At 43.5% G+C, this 19,181-nt stretch overlaps 1 protein-coding gene across 1 annotated transcript in view; it reads left to right on the forward strand.

Moving 5' to 3' along the window:
- Positions 1 to 392: 392 nt before the first annotated feature.
- LOC133372632 (calcium/calmodulin-dependent protein kinase type IV-like) overlaps positions 393 to 19,181 on the forward strand; it is a 265,900-nt gene continuing 247,111 nt past the window's right edge. Inside the window, exons 1-2 of the mRNA XM_061601509.1 lie at positions 393 to 556; positions 1,070 to 2,268. Coding sequence (XP_061457493.1) covers positions 2,147 to 2,268 — 122 coding nt within the window. The 5' untranslated portion in view covers positions 393 to 556; positions 1,070 to 2,146. The remainder of the gene's footprint in view (positions 557 to 1,069; positions 2,269 to 19,181) is intronic.

Consider the following 19,181-nt stretch of genomic DNA (forward strand, 5'->3'; position numbering starts at 1 on the left):
CACCTTTATATAACCAGGGAAGGATGAAACCTTTGGATTTTTGGCTGACAGTGAAGGCAGCCTCTCTTTCCAGCAGCGGTGCCAAGGGTGCCCCCCTGCAAATATATATATATATATTAACATCTCTCCCCTCCTCCTGCCTCCTCTCCCCCCCCCCAAAAAAAGCCCAGATCTGGTTTTAACTTAAACAAAACCCCAACCCCTACAGGAAAGAGTCTCACATGGCAAGGGTGGGTGGGGTCTTGCATTGCCGGCCAACCAACCTTGAGCCTTTGGGGGCCCCGCCCCTGTTGAGTGGAGGGGGATTGGTGAGGAAGGGGGGAGAGGGAGAGAGAGAAGGGGGGGGAGACGTGGTTACTTTAGGCTGACCGGCCAAGTGGTAACAATGTTTCTGTTGCAAGAGTAGCAAAAGCCATTGAAAGGCCAAGAGAAAGGGAGTGATTGCGAATAAAGAGGGAGGCAGCCTTCAAGGAGACCAGCGGCAAGGCTGAAAAGAATCCACAGCAGGGAAAGGAAAAAGAGGACCTTTTAATATATATATATATATATATAAAAGGTGGGGGCAGCATGTTTTCTTTCAGGATCCTTTTTGCAAAATGAAAATTAAAAATTAAAAATGCATGCATTGAGATGTGTGTGTGTGTGTGTGTGTGTTTTTAAATGAAATCGGGCAAGTTGGGGGGAGGGAAGGTCTTTGGTATAATCTCTTTTTGGGGTGCATTTTTGGGGTGGGGAGGGGTCGGTGGTCTTCGATGGCTCTCCCCTCTTCACCTTCCCCTCCTTGCAAAATTGCTGCTGTTTCCTCCTTGTTGTTTTCTTACCGGTTTGCAAGGAAAGCTTCTTAGACTGCACAGTAAAAGAGGGGGGGCGAGGGGGGCAGGAAAAGTAGATTTTCTTCTCCCTTCCTGCTCAGGCAAGAAATCTGCTGTGTGATTTTGGGGGGGGGGTGTTTCTCCTGAGACCTGGATTCTACTTTTGGCATTCAAAAGGGAAGGACCCCCCCTCTCCTAAAACTTCCCCTGATAATTTTAGTTTTATTTACATCTTTCTCTCTCTTTTTTTTTTAAAGGAAAAGACAACAGAGTGGTCCCATCTAATAAAAAGAGGAAGAGAAGCAGAAGAGAATCACAAGGCTTTTTTTTTTTTTTAAACCACCTCAAACCCCAGGAGCAAGTTTTGAATTGTTCATGGGTTTTTTTTAAAAAAAAAGAAATTCATCCCTCGCTTGGAAACTCACTTTTTCAGGCAACTGGTTGCAATTTGCAGAGGGAAGCTCTTGACAAGGTTTTTATTTTTTTTTAAAAGCTCTTTGGAATTTGTTTTAAATGCAAAGTTTTTTTTTTTTAATGATATGTTAGCAGGAATGGCAGATTCCCAGAGGCGAACCAGCTTCTCAAACTTTGTTTGCTGACTTTGTTTTTCTGCAAGTGTGTGTGGTGTGTGGAGCTACTGTGTCAATTGCACGACATGCTGATATTACCCACTGGAACCTCTCAGCCCTTATCTCGTTTCCCCCCTAACTTAAATATATTTGAACCCAAGTTCCCCATGGACTGTTGGCTTTAGTTTTCTAGAGATGAAACCCCTGTCCTTTCTCTTATGCCTATGAAGAGTTTGAGACACAGAGAAGGAACTCAAACCTAAAGACAAGAAACTTACCAGAATGTGTTCTTAGGGAGAGGACAGCAGGAGGAACCTGTACCACACCCATTTGTTCCTAGATAACACACATCTCTCTCTCTGTATGCCTTCTGTTGCAAAATTGAATCCTGATTGCCCCCAAGACGCTCTTGCAAGTGTCGATTTGCGGTAGACTTTTGCTACCAAGATATTGGTCTATCCCACAATGCATTCAAAAAAGAAAGATTCTGCCCAAGAACTGTGGGGAATCTCCACAATGGAATGAATTAGGGGTGTGTGTGTGTCGGAGAGAGAGAGTTTGCATCGACAGAGGAAAGACAGACAGAAGGAAAGTGTTGACTGTCCAGTGGAGATCCAGAATACCAGAAGGAAACCTTGCATGCACAGTCAAATGAACTGGTTGCATTCTTCCTAAATAAAAACAACAAAAAGCAAGGCTTTGCAAGGAGGAAAAAAAGAGGGAAGACAAGAAGGAAGTGGTGACGGTGGAGAAGAACAGGGTACAATGCCGAATTTGGAGGTAGCCGCATTGCTTGTGACCCTAGTTGGGGTTTGTGTGTGGACGGACGATGGCAACAAAATTATTTCAGATCGCTATGCGGTGTACTGGAACAAGAGCAATCCCAGGTAAAATGGAGATTAGACCCTTCTCTTGCACGCTTTAAAACTCAGGGGACTGTTTCTCTGCGAACATTTGTGTGGGTGTTTGGGGGGGGTCTATTTCTCTCTTTGCGGTGTCATACCCCCAAGGGATTTATGAAAACAAGTCAGTTATGTTTCCATCTGTATATTTTTGTAGGGTTGTTGGCAGATTTTTGGAGGAACAATTACATTTCTCTTGCTTATGCACAAAAATCTTGTTCTTCTTGAGCTAGCGTTTCTGCGGGCTTGTCTCCAAAATTATTAGGTGAAAGGATGCCTAGCCTTCTCAGGGATGTTGCTATTGGGATGGCACAACAGGGAGGCTTTTAAAAAAGTGCCATTTTCATCCTGTCTGTCGGTCGAAGTCAAGACCAGAAAAGGCATGGTGATCAGCCAAGACTTGAGGGAAGTTACCTACAAGTGTATATTTCCAGAGAAACCAGGCGAGGGTCTCAAAAGCAAAACTTTAGCCAGAGGAGGGGTGCTGTTTCTGCACGCTGCTATCTCTTTGCTTTACTCCATTGTATTCCAGTATGATAAATTGTATCTAGGTTGCTGGTAAGACCCTTACACATTCATGTTTCCATGCAAGTTTTGGGTCGAAACTACAGCTGGCCCTCCTGAGAGCAGACCCATTGAAATAAGTGGGCATGACGAACGAAAAGCCATGCATCTTAAAGGGTCTCCTCTGAGCAGACCTTAGCTGCGGACAACCCTCTGGGATTTAATGCCTTGCTAAGTGAGCGCCAGGCTGATGTGGGTTTCAGTCCTATGGATGCCTTCCCTGGGAGGACACCCATCGAACTCAATGGGGATTACCCGTTTGTTCATATATGATTGTGCTGTTGTATGTCAGTTATCCTAAAGAGACCCACTTATTTGTCAAACTTTTTTGGGGGGGGGCTGTTTATCCTGATTTATCCAAAATTTATCAGCTTGCCTTGAGGCTAACGTTCTGTGTGTGTAACTGTGTATGGGGGAGGGGCTGTTTGAATTTCTTATCCATTTGTTTTTTAAGTGTTAAGGCTAAGTTTGATAAGTTTCACAGGGCAACCCCTGATCTGTCACCTTTCTGCCTCCAAACCTGATGTAAAACAACTGAGGTGGGGTGTTGCGTTGTGATTGGGGGGGGGAGAGATTTTTTAACAGCTGTTTTATGTTTGGCATCCGAACCACTGGAAAAAAAAGAGAAATCATTCGTCCAGAAGTCAATTCTAGGAAGTTGTAATTCTGTGCAGCGAAGGAGAACACAATGATAGCAGTTTTCAGCAGAATTGCAGACTGTAAAATCAATTACGCGTCACTTAAGGGCTTGCATCTTGTCAAATTAAAACACCAGTACACCCTCTCTCTCTTTCCCCCCCTCTCCAGAATGGAGACAGTTCTTGACCTGTTTTCCTTGTGGCTTTTTTTTTTAACCTGCTGGACTAAATCAGACAGCCTCATCTCTTGCCTGAGGCCTACTTTTCGATGTTCCTTGGAGGGGAAATAAAGTTGAAACAAAAAAATCTTAAAGGACTTCCAAATTGGTTTGCAACCAGAGTGTCTGTGGGGATGGTTTCAACTGGGTTGTCGTAAAGTCTGGGCGCTTGTCTTTGGAGTGGTCAAACGCGGGCAAAGCTGACTGCGGCGGCGACCAAATATTTTCTCGTAGATTATGGCGAGGCAGTGTAGTAGAGCAGCTCTTTCTTGTTGCTTTCTGGTCACCTTAAGATTGATTGGGTAGGGAGTTCACAGCCAACAGCCTTGGGCATGAACTTGAGGTAAGGCCAAGTTCCTTTGGATTCTGCCTCTTGATCTGCTGTCCTGGGCTGTGCCCATGTCCTGTACCCCGAAGTGGAAGAACCCTCAGATCTTTTAACGTCAACATGATTTGGAGCAGCCAGCTGAGAGGGTCATGCAACTCTTTTAAAAATATCCTTTTGTGATGGTACAATTCAAGAAATGGGGTCTCTCTTTTCCTCTCGAGAGTTTATACTAACAGCTTTCTGAAGTCTGAAGCCATTGAAGCTATTTGGACAGGATCCAAAATGTTGATTCATCATCATGATGGATGGGACCCCAGTCCACCAAAACCCCAGGCTCTTCCTTAAATGTTACAGAGATTTTTTTTTAGAAAATGTGGAAACGTCCCTTTTCTCTGTCTTCAAAATCCCACCCCCTTAAGCTACAGTATGCAACTCCCTACCCCTAAAATTTCATTGCTACTTTCCCCTCTTGACATATTTTTAAAAATGAGTGTGCACAATTTCAAAATGTAATGTTCATATTTCTATTTTTAAAGTCACATCCTGGGGGTACCTTCTTTCCATTATTATTATTATTATTATTATTATTGCCAGGCTGTGGCAATGGATATATGAACAGAAGTCACTTCCCCTCTCCCCTAAGTGTATAAAATAGACCAATTATTGGTACAGGTCCATTCCCTTTTTTTTTTTTTTAAAGTTTTGGTGGGCGAAGGAGCCTCTTTCTGGGACGGCATCAAATTATTTGTGGGTGCAAAATTTCTGAGGGGAAAAGATGGTTGTGTCTTTCCTTCGTGTGGCTTTTGTACGCCTCTCTTGTTCCTTTGCTACCTGCTGATGGGCAAACAATATATGTATACATGAATGCAAAAGTGAACCTTTTCTGTCTGATGGTGCAGAAACTGGGTGGCAAAAAATGGAATAGAAATCTTTGAATTGGGGCTCGCTTTCACAGAAACTCACTCCCTTTCTCTCTCTCTCTCTCTCTCTCTCTCTCTCTCACTCACTCACACACACACACACACACACACACACCACATGTACCCATGTCTCAGTGGAAGATAATTTTTTTCCTTCGCCAGTTCCCCGCTCTCGCTGTGAGAAAGCTCTGAGGGGAACCTTTAATAGTGAAATTACTCTCTCTGTAGCCCGTTTCCTGTCATCATGAATGAGGGTCTTCATTCTGGAGATGAAATGTTGTAAAATTTGAGGGGGATTTGTGGCCTCCTTTCAATGAGGACCTCTGTGTGGATAGCATGGGGGATGTTGACAAGGCTGGGTAGGCCTCTCTCAATCTGGCATCCCGAATTACTGTCTCAGTGGTAGGGTACGCTATGACATGGATAACCCAACAGGCTTTGACCACAATCGCCCACTTTTAGGGTGAATCAGGCCATTGAACTCCCATCTAACAGACACCCTGTTTTTTTATCATCTCTGCCGTAGTTATTTAGCTCACCTAAAATTTAGAATAATCCTGGCTCAACCCATTGGGCTCTGCTACATACATTGTTCATACGGATCCTATTTCCTATTGGAGGGATTGGGGGATTTTGCACTTGTGGCTTTGCTCCCTTTTTGGAAGGGGGGGGGACACGTTTCCTGCTCTTCAACTCTTTTTTAAAAACTTAAAAAAAAAATTATAATGAAGACAGGTTGTTTTTAATGAGATTGATCTGAACCAGGACCGAAAGACCCGTCTCGAAAACGCAATAAACGTTTCCCCTCTGTTTGTGTGGCTTAAGATTTCTTGCTGTGAAGATGAAAATGATTTTGGGGCAACAATGTGTTTGTGACTGTGTGTGTGTGTGTATAATTTCCCTTTGGTTCTGATGTTGCTACAACACACCCTTGGCGTAGCGGAAACAATTGCGTCCTGAACGGCTTGGAGTGTGCCTCTTTCTTCAAGGCCCAGGAAGTTAGGTTACCTCCGACCACAGCTTACTCAGAGTAGACCCATTGAAATGAATGATTGCCAGTTATTTGAGTGGGTCTGCTTAGAGTATGACTAACATTGGATACAACCCATTTTTTTTAAAGAAATGGAGAATATTTGGGTCGTGCTCTTAATTTGTTCTCCCCCCATCCAACCCCACTGGGGATATGTGGCATGGAGCGGAAATATATGCAGATTAGTGTGTGTGAGGGGGGCAAGAAAAATAAAAAACTCTAAAAAGTGAGGGACGACCAATAATCAACAGAAGGCAGCCAATGGATTTTAACCACCCAATATTGGCAGAAGTTGTATAGTGGCAGCTGGAAGGTTTCTGCGTGGCCATTTCTGTGTGAATTTGCATCTTGAAGGAAAGCAAGGTAGCTTTGCTTGGTTTCAGATTGGTGGCGTTTGCACAGGAAATCCTAATGAGGTTCCTCTATGGCTTCTATCATCACAGTTTCCTTCTCTAACCTTATCACTTTTTTGAGATGGGAGGGAGAGACACAGGTTTGATTCTGTCTAATGATTCTGTAAATTCTCACATTTACGGGCCAAGGGGAAGGTTAAGGGTTCGTAGGAAAGGCGTGGGTGATTTCCCCCAAGGGGTGAGCCGCTTCTATGGGGCGTGTGGTCCACCAAAGAACTTCAAAGGAGACGTTGACCTATAGCTTGCACATTCTCTGTGTTTGAGTAACACTGATCTGCCCATCCTTCCCCTCCAAAAAAAATCCCCTGTAGTGGATCTTGCTACTGAAAGGTTTCATTATTATTAATGATATTTATATCCTGCCCTTCTGTCCAAAGGCAAACTGATGGTACTCCACTAAAAACATCTTAAAAGCAATTCCGACACAGACGCAGATTGGGATAAGGTCTCTACTTAAAAGGCTTGTTGAAAGAGTTGAAGGTCTTGAGTAGGAGCCCAAAGGCCAACAGGAACGGTGCCTGCCTAACATATTTAGGGGGAGGGAATTCCAAATTTATCATCTGTGGTTTGTGTGGGTGACTTGGTCTTCTCAATATTGACCAATCACAGATTAGTGTGTGTATGTACACTCTAGGGATGGAAAGATCTGTCAATTTCAGTTCTCTCAAATTCTCACTCTTCCAACCTTCAGTTCAGTCCTCTACATTTCTGCGGGACTCTGGGTGTTTTTTTTGTTGTTGAAAAAATGAAAATTCTCCACCATTTTAGTGCAAATTTCTCCAAATACATTTTTTATCGGCACTTTTGACGAAGGGACACATTTTTGCAAGCCATTGCTCATCACATCATGTTATTTTCACTCACATCCAATTTTGTGCACACTTTCCTCACATATTCATTTTTGCAAATATTGTTTAGTTGGCAAACTGCACCCCAAAATTCTAATAAACGCGAACTTCGAAGGATAACTGTGTTTCGTTTCAAATATTGTTTTGGAAAGTGCGAAATTGATAGATTCGGGTTCAAATGCGAACTGAATAGAAATTCTCACCCATCCCTGGTACATACACAGTTGGTTGGCAATTCTGGTTTGGGGTATAAATCCATTGCAAATCAACAGCCTTCTCACAGCAGGAAAATGGAAGGCTGTATATATTTAACAGATGCAATTGGAATAGCATTTTATCCCTCTCTTGGGGGAGGGGGAATAATTTGAGATAAAAACAAGAAGCCTTGTGTATGTATTATATTACCTCTCCTCACTCACCTCACCCCCCAATCATTTCAAGATGATTTCTCCGTTCTTCCAGTGTTTCCATCCCAGGATAAGTATGACTCGCCTGGGCGCAAAAAAAGAGAGAAAAGGAATGGCCTCCTTGATAATTGCGTCTGAATTAAAAATCAATTGTAAATTGAGGCTCGGGATGTTTATGCCCCTTCCCAATGCAATTTGAGATCACCCGCAGGCCTCCTTGATGCCTTCGACCCATCATAATGTTTTATGTGGTAATGCTGTGTCCGGAGAACGTCGAGAGATGTTTATTAAATACGTCTCTGCGTAGGCTGCCGATTGAAATATCGGTGGGAGGGACAGGTTCCCCACGGGCCAGCTCTTTTCTGCGCGTAAATGAAGGGCGTGTGTGTGAGGGGAAGGAGCTGGTAGTGTATCCCAAAGTCCTCAGTGTACCCGGAGGAAAGGCTGAGCGCCTCCTGACGGGTCTGCGAGAACAGCTGCCATATTTATATTCCACGCGCCACTCATGGGAAGCGGTTGCTGGCATATCGCCCTCCGTGTCGACCAGAGCACGATGGCGCCACAAACATACTGACATTGTTGGTTGACAGGAATGTTAGAGAGGGGAAAAATATTGCCTTGTTGGAACCAGAGGACCCATAATGGAGTCCCTCCTCCGGGTGCCTACTCCGAGGGAAGCTCGGAGCTTGGCAACAAGGGAGAGGGCTTTCTCAGTGGTGGCCCCCGAATTATGGAATGATTTTTCTGATGAGATGTGCCTGGTGCCAACACTGTTACCTTTCAGCGCCAGGTCAAGACTTTCCTCTTCTCCCAGGCATTTTACCATGTGTTTTTAAATTGTTTTTTTTTTAAATGTTTTTAAATTTGTGTATTTGTTTTTAATGTTTTTAATTGTTGTAAACCTCCCAGAGAGCTTCGGCTATGGGGCGGTATACAAATGTCATAAATAATAATGATAAATAATAATAATGGAGTGCCTGTCGTAGTCTCTTGTCCCAGGATTGTGTACCTTGAGATCCATTTGTTAGTATTTTTTTTTTAAATTATCTGCTTTTCCATTGGGAAGGTGTTCAATGCGGTGCATGGGTTTTAGTCCCAAATTTTGCAGAATTTCACCATTGATTTCTCTCCTCCTGCCTCTCTGTCCTCAAGGTCCAGTTAAATCTTTTCATCTAACGATCCGGACACCCTTGGTGCTTGGGTGCAACCAAATCACGTATGTTGTGCCAACCTTAGCAGCTGACACTCTTTAAGTCTGTCTCTCCTATCATTGCTGGAGGGTCAGACCAGTTTGGGTGGAGTGACTTTGGGTTTTTTTTTTTTTTGAAGTCTGGGATTTAAAAAAAATGGTTTGGTTAAATCTCTGCTTTTGCAGAGGGAGGGGTGTGTGTGTGCACAGGTGCGAGAGAGGAGCTGAACCAAAGTTATAAAAAATAGCCCCGTTCCAAAGAGGGCCGATGATTCTGTTAGAACACTCGAGCAAATTCCAGTTCTCCGTGCTGGCATGATTGGATAAATCACCTCCAAAGTAACGGAGACAAAGATTTGTTTCTCTCTTCTCTCCTACCTGCAACTGTGTAATGGGCAGTTTTAGAGTAATTCCAGAATGACAGTTTTCCAGCTGCAAGACGTAATTCCTGAAAAGGCCCTCACATTTATATGTATCTATCTCTGCAGAAGTGTGGGGGGGGGGAGAGAGACAGGGCGGCGGGTAAACGATCTGCTATTTTCTCTCTTGATTGTCCCATCATTTTTTCTTACTTTGCTCCCCGGCCTGTATTTAGCCACATGAGAGTTTTTCTTTCTTCCAATTTTTAATATCTTTAAAAAAGAAAAAACACCACTACTTTATTCAATGGAGGACTTTGTCTCTAGCTGTAAACATTGTTGTTGGTCACTCCGGGCGTGTGGACGAAAAGGTTCCTGGGGGGGGAACATTTGCTCTCGTGGGGCAGCGGACTGGCGAAGCAATGGATTTTCCCAGCTGCATGGCTTGCGGAAAGGAAAGGTTGGGCCTTCCTGCTAGTGATTTGACCACATGCAGGGGATGCCTATTGCCTTTTTGGCCGACTTCTGCGGTTCCTGTTGCGGCGCTGACCGGTCAGCAGTGGAACCATAAGAACCCTTGATTGGATCCACCTGAAACAGTGCATACGAGAGCTCAGTGGAGCCTCTATGTTTGGGGGCAGTCTACCACAAACACTAGATAGTGCACGAGGAGCGCCTGGCGCCAACCCTGTTATCTTTTTGGCGCCAGGTCAAGACTTTCCTCTTCTCCCAGGCATTTTAGCATGTGTTTTTCAATTGTTTTTTTTTTAAGCCTTTTTAAATTTGTATATTTGTTTTTAACTGTTGTAAACCTCCCAGAGAGCTTTGGCTATGGGGTGGTATATAAATGTAATAAATAAATGAAATAAATAGTGTGAACAAATAACGGGACTGGAAACCTCTCTGTACAGTGCCCTGCTTCTGGACTGCTCTAGCTGTGCACTGTTGGAACCAGGATGTAGGGCTAGAGAGATCTTTGGCTTGATCTGGCAAAGCTATCCTTGGGGACCAGTTTGGGGCAAATTCTGATGCATAAATTGGGACATCTCCATTCAAATACTCTAAATAGGAACCCAGGGCGCTGCCTTATACTGAGTCAGACCGTTGGCCCATGTAGCTCAGTATTGTCTACACTGACTGGCAGTGGCTCTCCAGGGCTTTCATCAGGGCACACTGCCAGCCCTACCTGGAGATGCTGCCAGGGATTGAACCTGGGACCTTCCGCACGCATAGCAGATGTTCCTCATTGAGCTACAGCTTCATCCCCAGAGGAGTCACTGTCCTGCTTGGGTCCATCCTGATGTAGGGCTGGAAAGATTTCTCCGTTCCGCTCCTCCTTTCTTCCATCTTAAATTCCATTCTCCGCATTGCCGCAGCGATTTGTGAATTTTGTCTTTAAAAAAAAAAACCCTCCCGAAAGTTCTCCAGCAGTTTAGTGCGAATCTTTCCCGATAAACACATTTTTTGTGGCAGTTTTATTTATTTATTTATTCAATGTATTAGCCGCCCATCTGGCTGGTTCTCCAGCCACTCTGGGCGACGCACAACAGAAAACATACATACAATTCACACTAATACCTTAAAATGCCAACAGTAACGCTAAAACCTAACCCACCCCAAAGGCCTGCCTGAAGAGCCAGGTTTTCAAGGTCCGGCGGAAGCTCATTATGGAGGGGGCATGGCGGATGTCATTTGGGAGAGAATTCCATAGAATGGGTGCCATGATTGAAAAAGCTCTCTCCCTAGTTCTCACCAGTCTAGCTGATTTAACTGGTGGGACGGAGAGGAGGTCTTTTGAGGCTGATCTTGTTGGGCAGCAGCATTGAGTTTTGCCTCGTGTATGCATTTTTGCGTCGCGTAAAACCAGTTTGGCACGTTTTCACTCCCGCGTTCAGTTTTACACACGCTTTCCCCTAACGTATGCAGTTTTGCAAACGTGGTTTGGTTGGCGAACTACATTGCAATATTGGTAAAACATAAATGTACTGCCTTCAAGTCGATGCCGACTTATGGCGACCCTATGAAGAGGGTTTTCCTGAGGCTGAGAGGCCCAAGGTCACCCAGTGAGCTTCATGGCTATGTGGGGATTCAAACCCTGATGGCTGTGTTTCCATTCTCATACTGTTTTGGAAAGTGTGAGTGTGACCGATTCGGCTTGAAATGCAAACTGAATTGAAATTTTCGCCCACCCCTATCCGGGTGTGCTTGAAACATCAGGATCGCCCATAAAGATCCACACAGGCCGTGCCCAACTCATTTCCTTGCCAATCTTTTTCTGTCTGAGCATGGAAAAGGGTCCAAATGCCCCCCCCAAGAACATTGGGGATTGCATGCAAATTAAAAGAGGAAACGGATAATCTTCCAAAGGTTCTTCCTTTGAACGGAGAGCGAGGGCTGTCCCCTGCCTCTGAATACCAATTGTTGGGACTCTTGAGTGGTGAGAGTTGATGTTGCACTCGGGTCCTTCTCACTGACTTCCTACAACAGGTACCTGGTTGGGCACCGTGAAGACGGAATGCTGGATTAGATGGGGCCCCTTTGGCTGCAAGCCTGATCTGGTGATCTTAAACCTGGGACCTTCTGCATGCAAAGGAAGCGCTTCACCACTGAACTATGGCCTTCCCCACGTTTGAGTATCTGTTTACTGGCTATTAGCCATGATGGCTATGTTCTACCTTCACTGTTACAGGCTCTGAATATCGGTTGGAGGCAATCGCAAGGTGTTGCTCTTGCCCTCGGCTGCTCCTTGCAGGCTTCCCATTGGGGCATCTGGCTGGTCACGGTGAGAGCAGGATGCTGGCCTACATGGGCCCCCTTTGGCCTGACCCAGTAGCCGGCTTTTCTGATGTTCTCTGCTGCCAAATCCATAAGGCAAACATCTGAGTCTGATCTTTGAGGTAGATATGGCTCTGAATGTTCTCAAAAATGTCCCTGTGTTCCTGCTTAAAGTGCAAGGCTGTTCAGTGCGTTCATCGCGCATAGCAGTGCATCTGTAGTCGCTCAGAGTGTTGATTTCGTCTGGATCCGGTGAGATCCCACTGGGGAAACTGCTGTCAAGTTCTGTCAAGTTCGGTCCTCTCCGTTCCTCATTTTTCAATCTTAACTGCAGTTCTCCACAATTCTGCATCAATTCATGAATTGTTTTTTTTTAATTCTCATGAAAACCCTCCAGCGTTTGCGTGCGAGTTTGTCCTCGCGAGCGCATTTTTGCAGCCTGCTTTCACGCATGTACACATTTTTGCAAGCGATACTCATCATGTGATGCCTGTTGGCATGTTGTCTTCACTCGGATGTATTCATTCTTATGCACGCCTTCCCCTGATGTATGCATTTGTGGGAACCTTGTTTGGTTGGCGCATTGCAACATTTGGAGATGTGTGCATCTTGAAGGCTGGCTGTATTTTGGTTCGCCTATTCTTTCCGAAAGTGCCGATTGCATAGACTCCGCTTCGGATGCAAACTGAATCAAATTTGTTGCCCGTCCCTGCTTGGCAGAGCAAGCCGGTATGCTGCATTTCTCAAACGGTTCTCTACGGTGTCCTAAGTTACGGGCTGGCAAAATGGCCGCCTGCCGTGGCCTTCGGCTGAGTCTTGTCCTTGCGTCACCTTGATCTTGTGGAGCTCAGTAGATATAATGGGGGATGAAAGGTCCAAGGCGGTGTTTACCATCCATGTCCCTCCCACCTACCTTGGACCTTTCATTTCTGTTGCCAGCTTGTACACATTTTTGCAAGCCGTTTGTCATCATATAATGCCTTTTTGTATGTTATTTTCATGCCAATATATTCATTTTTATGCATGCTTTCCCCCAATGTATGCATTTTTGTAAACCTTGATTGGTTGGCGCATCGCCTTGCAAAATGTGGAGAAGTGTGCATCTTGAAGGCCAGCTATATTTTGGTTCTCGTTCACTATCAGAAAGTGGGAACTGGATAGACTCAGCTTCAGGATGTGACTCTCAGACTTCTCCAGAACGTCTCTTGGCTTTCAAATATGGACCATCTTTTTTTCCCCTCGCAGAACCGACGGATTGTGCGTTGTCGCCTTTTGAGAAATCGCCTCCTTCAAGTATATACAAATGGGCTCCCAATGCAATCTCCTTTCATAGATATTTTTTTAAAAACTGGTTCTTTTATGAGCTATGGGGTTTCCCCACTTCACGGCCAAGTCAGTGTATTACCTTCACCCCTTTCCCAGAATTGCGGCAAGGAATACATCTGTCCCCAGTTCTGTATTGAAATCTTCCCTCTTCGCTAAAACCAGTTCCAATTCACATCGGATTCTCCCTGCGGTATTTTACCTCAGAAAAGTCTCTTCTCCGCCCCCCACCACTGTCCTGTTTTTCAGACCTGGTTGTGTTTTTGGAACACGGATATGCACCTTAAAAAAATAAGTCTGTGTTTCAAAATGCCTTTTAAAAACAAACAAACACCACACCTCCCTTCAAAGGATTATTCTGCCTGTCCTCTTTTTCCAAACCGTTAAATCCTCTTAGCGGCTCTCCGAGGTGGGTAGGCCCTGTGGTTAATAAATGGCAGATGCAAGCAAGGCCCAGTTTCTTCGACTAGATTTTCTCTCTCTCTCTCTCTGGGGAGCACAATTGCTTTCCCCACAGGTTATGCATTTGGCATCCAGATGTCGTATCTGTGCTGAATTTGAAATGGAGGAGAGGGTCGTGGGGCTTTGCAGGGTAAAGGGAGGACGCTTCTTGCGGTCGCTGGTCAACTATGCCCCCCCCAATGCTTTAAAAGCTTTCTTTCAAGTTCAACCTCATTGAGTAGTGCAAAGCTCCATGGCTTACAAAAACCCACCCCTCTCCTCAAATGAAAAATGACCCCAGTTCACGCCTGCCAACTCTGCACTCACATTTGTTTGCTTGGCTCAATTGTATCTGTTCTGTTGTTATTATTTATTAAATTTATATCCCTCCCTTCCTCCCAAGGAGCCCGGGCACGGCAAACGAAATGAAACAAAACAATTGAACAGCAACCAAACAACATTCTACAAGCAGTTTCAAAACCTTCTAAAGTTGTTTCAAAACATTCCAAAGCACAGTGGCGGTTTTAAAAGCACTCTAAAGCACAGTTGCAGTTTAAAAACATGTTGCACGCTGGGTGCCTTTTTTAATTTGTTTTAAACACGATTTCTGTGCAATTTGCAAACGGGGCTCTACAAAGATGCCTCAGTTGGGAAGTCTTGTCAGCGCATAGTTAGTTTAAGGTATGTTATGCATACCTCGGAGTACATATCCACACTGCAGCAAATGCATATCAACTTCATAGGGTTTTTTTTTGTTATTCATATATATCTAGAAATATATGCATAGTCTGTTCTTGTGGATATATCAGTCTTTGTAATGCATGCTATAGAAATATACCATATATACGGAATGCACATGAGCTCAAATGGATATTCCTTAGTTTCTGCACATATTTCATATATGCTCTGGTGTGTGTGTGTTAAAAGCATTTCTAAACTGTTAATATTTTTAAAATCTCTAAGTGTTGTGAAAAGTATATGTTAAATACTTTTTATTTTTATTTAACAAAATGTATATATTTGCTTGTGAGAAACCTCTGAGCGTTTTTTTAAAAAAACATATCAATAAAAACGGCGGAAAACAAGTAATTAAAACATTTTTTGAAAATGATTAAAACAATAAAGAGATTTGTTTTATTTCTGTTGGCTGCTGTAGAAAGGTGGATATAATCCTGAAAATATGTGTGTGAGTGTGTGTGATGCACGCAAGTATAAAAATGCCCTGGAACGGACAATATAACAACACACCATTGCTATGAAATATGTATGTGCCCTAATGTGCGCTTTGTATGTGCTTGGATGCAAATGCATGGACATTCTACGTTTGCTGTTAGCAATTATATTTCCTTGCAGCAGATAGATAGGAGTCCATATTTGACCTTCTTTCTTGGGTGCTACTGAAACACAGAAGGGCAATACTGGCGGATGATACAATCCCCCGACCCTGAAGCGCTTACAGTCTAGACGTCAACAGCAGGGAGGAGGGATCAGACAGAGGTGAACGGATGGGGCGATATTTGGCATGAGTGGGGACACTCCCCAACGGGCACTGCTCTAAGGTTTTTGGGAGACAGAAGGTGGGAAGGGTGACTGAAATGATCGCTGGAAAGAAGGTGGATGCTCTTCCTTGACTATTTGAGGCAGTTATGCCTCTGAATTCCAGTTGCTGGGAACCACAGGAGGGGAGAGTTGCTCTTGCGCTCGGGTCCTGCTTTGGGGTTTCCCGGAATGGGCATTGGGTTGGCCACTGTGAGACAGGATGCTTGACTCGATGGGCCCCTGTTGGCCTGATCCGGCTGCTGAAGAGCTCTTCTGATGTTCATCAAGGAAGGAAATACGGTTGCATGTATGTAAGATTCAATTTGGGTCCTGAACTTGGATGCGGAATAGGCTGAAGGCTTTGTGCTTGAGAGGAGGTGAGTTTCTGAGAAATTGAAATGAAAGGGGGGGGGCAAAGATGGCATGATGTTGGCATAGTTACAAATTTCCTTCATACTTTCCTCTCTCTGGTACATATTGCTTGTCCTATTCAGAGTAGACCCTTTGAAGTTAATAGACGTGACTAACTTAGGTTCATTAATTTTAATGGGTCTACCCTGAACTTAGTTGAATACAGCCCTATATATATCTAGGTTGTATCCAACTACATTTTCCTCTGAGCAGACCCATTGAAATGAATATATCTAAACCAGTAATTAATTTCAATGGGTGTAATGGATACAACTGCGTATGATGTCTGTGTGTACACACACACACACACACACACACACCATTCACTTTGTATATCACCCAGACAACTCTGTTGGGCCCCTGAATACGTAATTCTGAGTTGTGGCCAACTAAGTTCTATGCAGAGTAGACCCATTGAAAGGAATCGGCTTGGAGTAGTTGCAACTAGGGATGGAAAGATCTGTCAGTTGTGGTTTTTCCGATCTTAAATTCAGTTTCCCACATTTCTGTAGCAATTTATGAATGTTTCTTTTTAAAAGAAAAATCCTCATGAAAATTCTCCAGTGTTGTAGTGTGGTTTTCTCTGAATAAGCACATTTTTGCAGGCTATTTTGATCAATGTACCCATTTCTGCAAGCAATGTCTCTTCACAGAATGCCATTTTGCTTGCTATTTTCACTCGTTTTCATTTTTATGAACGCTGTCCCCTACTAGATGCATTTTTATAGACATTGGTTGGCAAACTGCATTGCAAAATTCAGAGAAGTGCTTTCGGTTCTCATATTGTTTCAAAAAGTGTGGATTTGATAAGTTAGGCTTGAAATGCGAACTGAATCAAAATTCCCGCCTTTTCCCAGTTGCAGTTAAAGTTGGATGCAACCCAGTAATTGTTTTTTCACTGCCTTTAAAGCTCAGTCTCTGTCGGTATAGTCTATATAGGCTAGAAAAGACAATAATGCTTGGAAAAACAGAAGGGGGTAGAAAAAGAGGAAGGCCAAACAAGAGATGGATTGATTCCATCAAGGAAGCCACAGACCTGAACTTACAAGATCTGTACAGGGTGGTTCACGACAGAGGCTCTTGGAGGTCGCTGATTCATAGGGTCGCCATAAGTCGTGATCGACTTGAAGGCACATAACAACAACAACAACAACATAGTCTATATAGTTCTACATTTCTACCTTATCCCTGAATTTGGGGGGGGGATTCGTATGACCCTCACAATAACACAGATGCAACCTTTCCCTTCCTTATTACATCTCCGCTTTTTAGTTGTTTTATGATGCCCGGTGCAATCTGGTTTTCCCCCCCCTGCTGTTTGCATGTAATATTCATATATCTGTTTCTCTATCTAGACCTGGCAATGTCATGTGGCCAGGTGATTCTTGAGTTTATAGCTAGAGGAGGATGTTTTAATCTCTGGCAAGCACCCTCCACCCCAAAAAAGGATTGTTTATGTGTAAAGTTTTCATTTTTCGCTCGCTCCATTGTGAGAGCGCTCAGGGCATGCAACAATAGATTTGCCATGTTCATGAAAAAAATAAAATAAGCTGACTGTGAATATCTTTGCTCTGCACATCTAACCAGACCTGCGTCAATGTCTGAGGATGAGGCAAAAAACTACCTCCAGGCTTGCTTTAGCATTGAGTGGCTTCAGACCTTTTCTGTGTGCTAAACATTGAATTGTTTGTGGCCCTGAATGGATCAAAATATCCTCATTTTTTTTAAAACAAAGTCCTCTCATTTTTCAAATTTTATTTTATAAAATTCCTCCTCCCTTGCTTTGTCACAGCTAGGCTGAATTTACGTGGGAGCAAACCCATTGAATGAAGTGGGACTTTGGCGTAAAGGTGCCTGGGGTGGTGCTGTCAACCTCAGAAGTAGACGCACGCTCAATCAAAGTTGCATATTATTGCATTGTTGTTATTATTAGTCAACACTATATTTATATATTTATATATATATATATATATATATATATATACACACACACACACACACACACACACACATATATATATATATATACACACACACACACACACACACACATATTATATATATATATATATATATATATATATATATATATATATATATATACATATATATATACATATATATATATTTGTTTCATTTTTAAACCGCCCATAGCGAATAGCTCTCTGGGCGGTGTCAAAAAGTTTAAAATACAAAGTATCATAATAAAATCATATATATAAATCCTTCTCTTGGATTTTGGGGCCAAAAGCCCTGATAGAAGCTAAAGGATAAGTAGCCACAATGCCTGCTGTCTCTGTGCAAGTTTTGGCTTTGATTTGGCAGTCGCAGAATAACCAGAGGAAAACAGCTGGTTATTTACACTGGGTGATCAGGAAGTGTCTTTTAAAATCATTGGCTTACAGCCATGTTGGGTCCACAGAACGAGAGTTGTGAATGAGACAGGGAAGCCATATTTACTACAAGGAAAGCTTGGTGTGTGTGTATTTTTTTAAGAGCACTGGGCCCCCAAAGTGCAAATTTCTTTCCCGGTCCAGATGGCAACATTAACATTGCCGCGACTTCTAAAAAGTTTGCCCTGAACGTCTCGTAAGTTGGGCGAAGGACCTCCCATGTGCAAGCTGGGGTCCAGTGTCTTAAAAAATAATTGTTTGAGCCAATCTGTTTCCTGCCTTTGTTTTTGATATCTCCAAGGGTTGCTCTGCAGAAAGTTCCAAAATGCTGAAATATTCTGGGCCGTTTGTCTCTTAAGCTGCTTAAATATGCCCCCACGGCCCCTGTTTTTTGACATTATATATTTGAGAGATGGTGTGTTAATTTGTTGGCAGTGTGAGTTGCTAGCTCCTTCCCCAGGGTCCTCCAAAGACAAATCTCTGGGTGAAGCATAGATGCTTCTAACCTCTCTCAGTGCATGTGCATGTACACCAATGCATCCTGTGGCACACTGATTGCGGACTTCGCACTCTGCCGAGGTCCATTTTTGTTGATGGTATATAATTATAGCATAGGACAATTTCTTTATGTTTCTCAAATATATTGGAAAACGGGTGGGGGAGAAAAAGACCCATACTTGTTTTTCCATTCTGTGCTCAGTAGGTCAATGTAGATTTTAAATGAATAAAACCAGTTGGTGAAGCTGTTCTGGTGAGGTGCAGCAGGAGAGCTAGCGAGACTTGCTGGATGATCCAAACTAGGTGTTAACAACCTTGATTTAATGGGAGGATATGCACCTGGCTTTGAAATGGACGTTTAGCTGTTCAAGAGTGGAACTTAATTTGTGGGGCCATTTCACCCCATATCTAAAATTTTGTAAATAAGTTTATTTCGGTCAAAGACCAGCAAATAGAAAGTAGACAACATAATCGTAAAATGTGTTATTACAAAACGGCAGTCCACCAAGACTAATAAAATAATAAAACCTCTAGGCCAACTTTTTCCTGCGGGCAATGGAGGCCACCATAATAGTGACCCGTGGTTCTCGATCTTCCAAGAGTT

This window comes from Rhineura floridana, chromosome 18 (genome assembly GCF_030035675.1).
Source record: "Rhineura floridana isolate rRhiFlo1 chromosome 18, rRhiFlo1.hap2, whole genome shotgun sequence".
Classification (NCBI taxonomy): domain Eukaryota; kingdom Metazoa; phylum Chordata; class Lepidosauria; order Squamata; family Rhineuridae; genus Rhineura; species Rhineura floridana.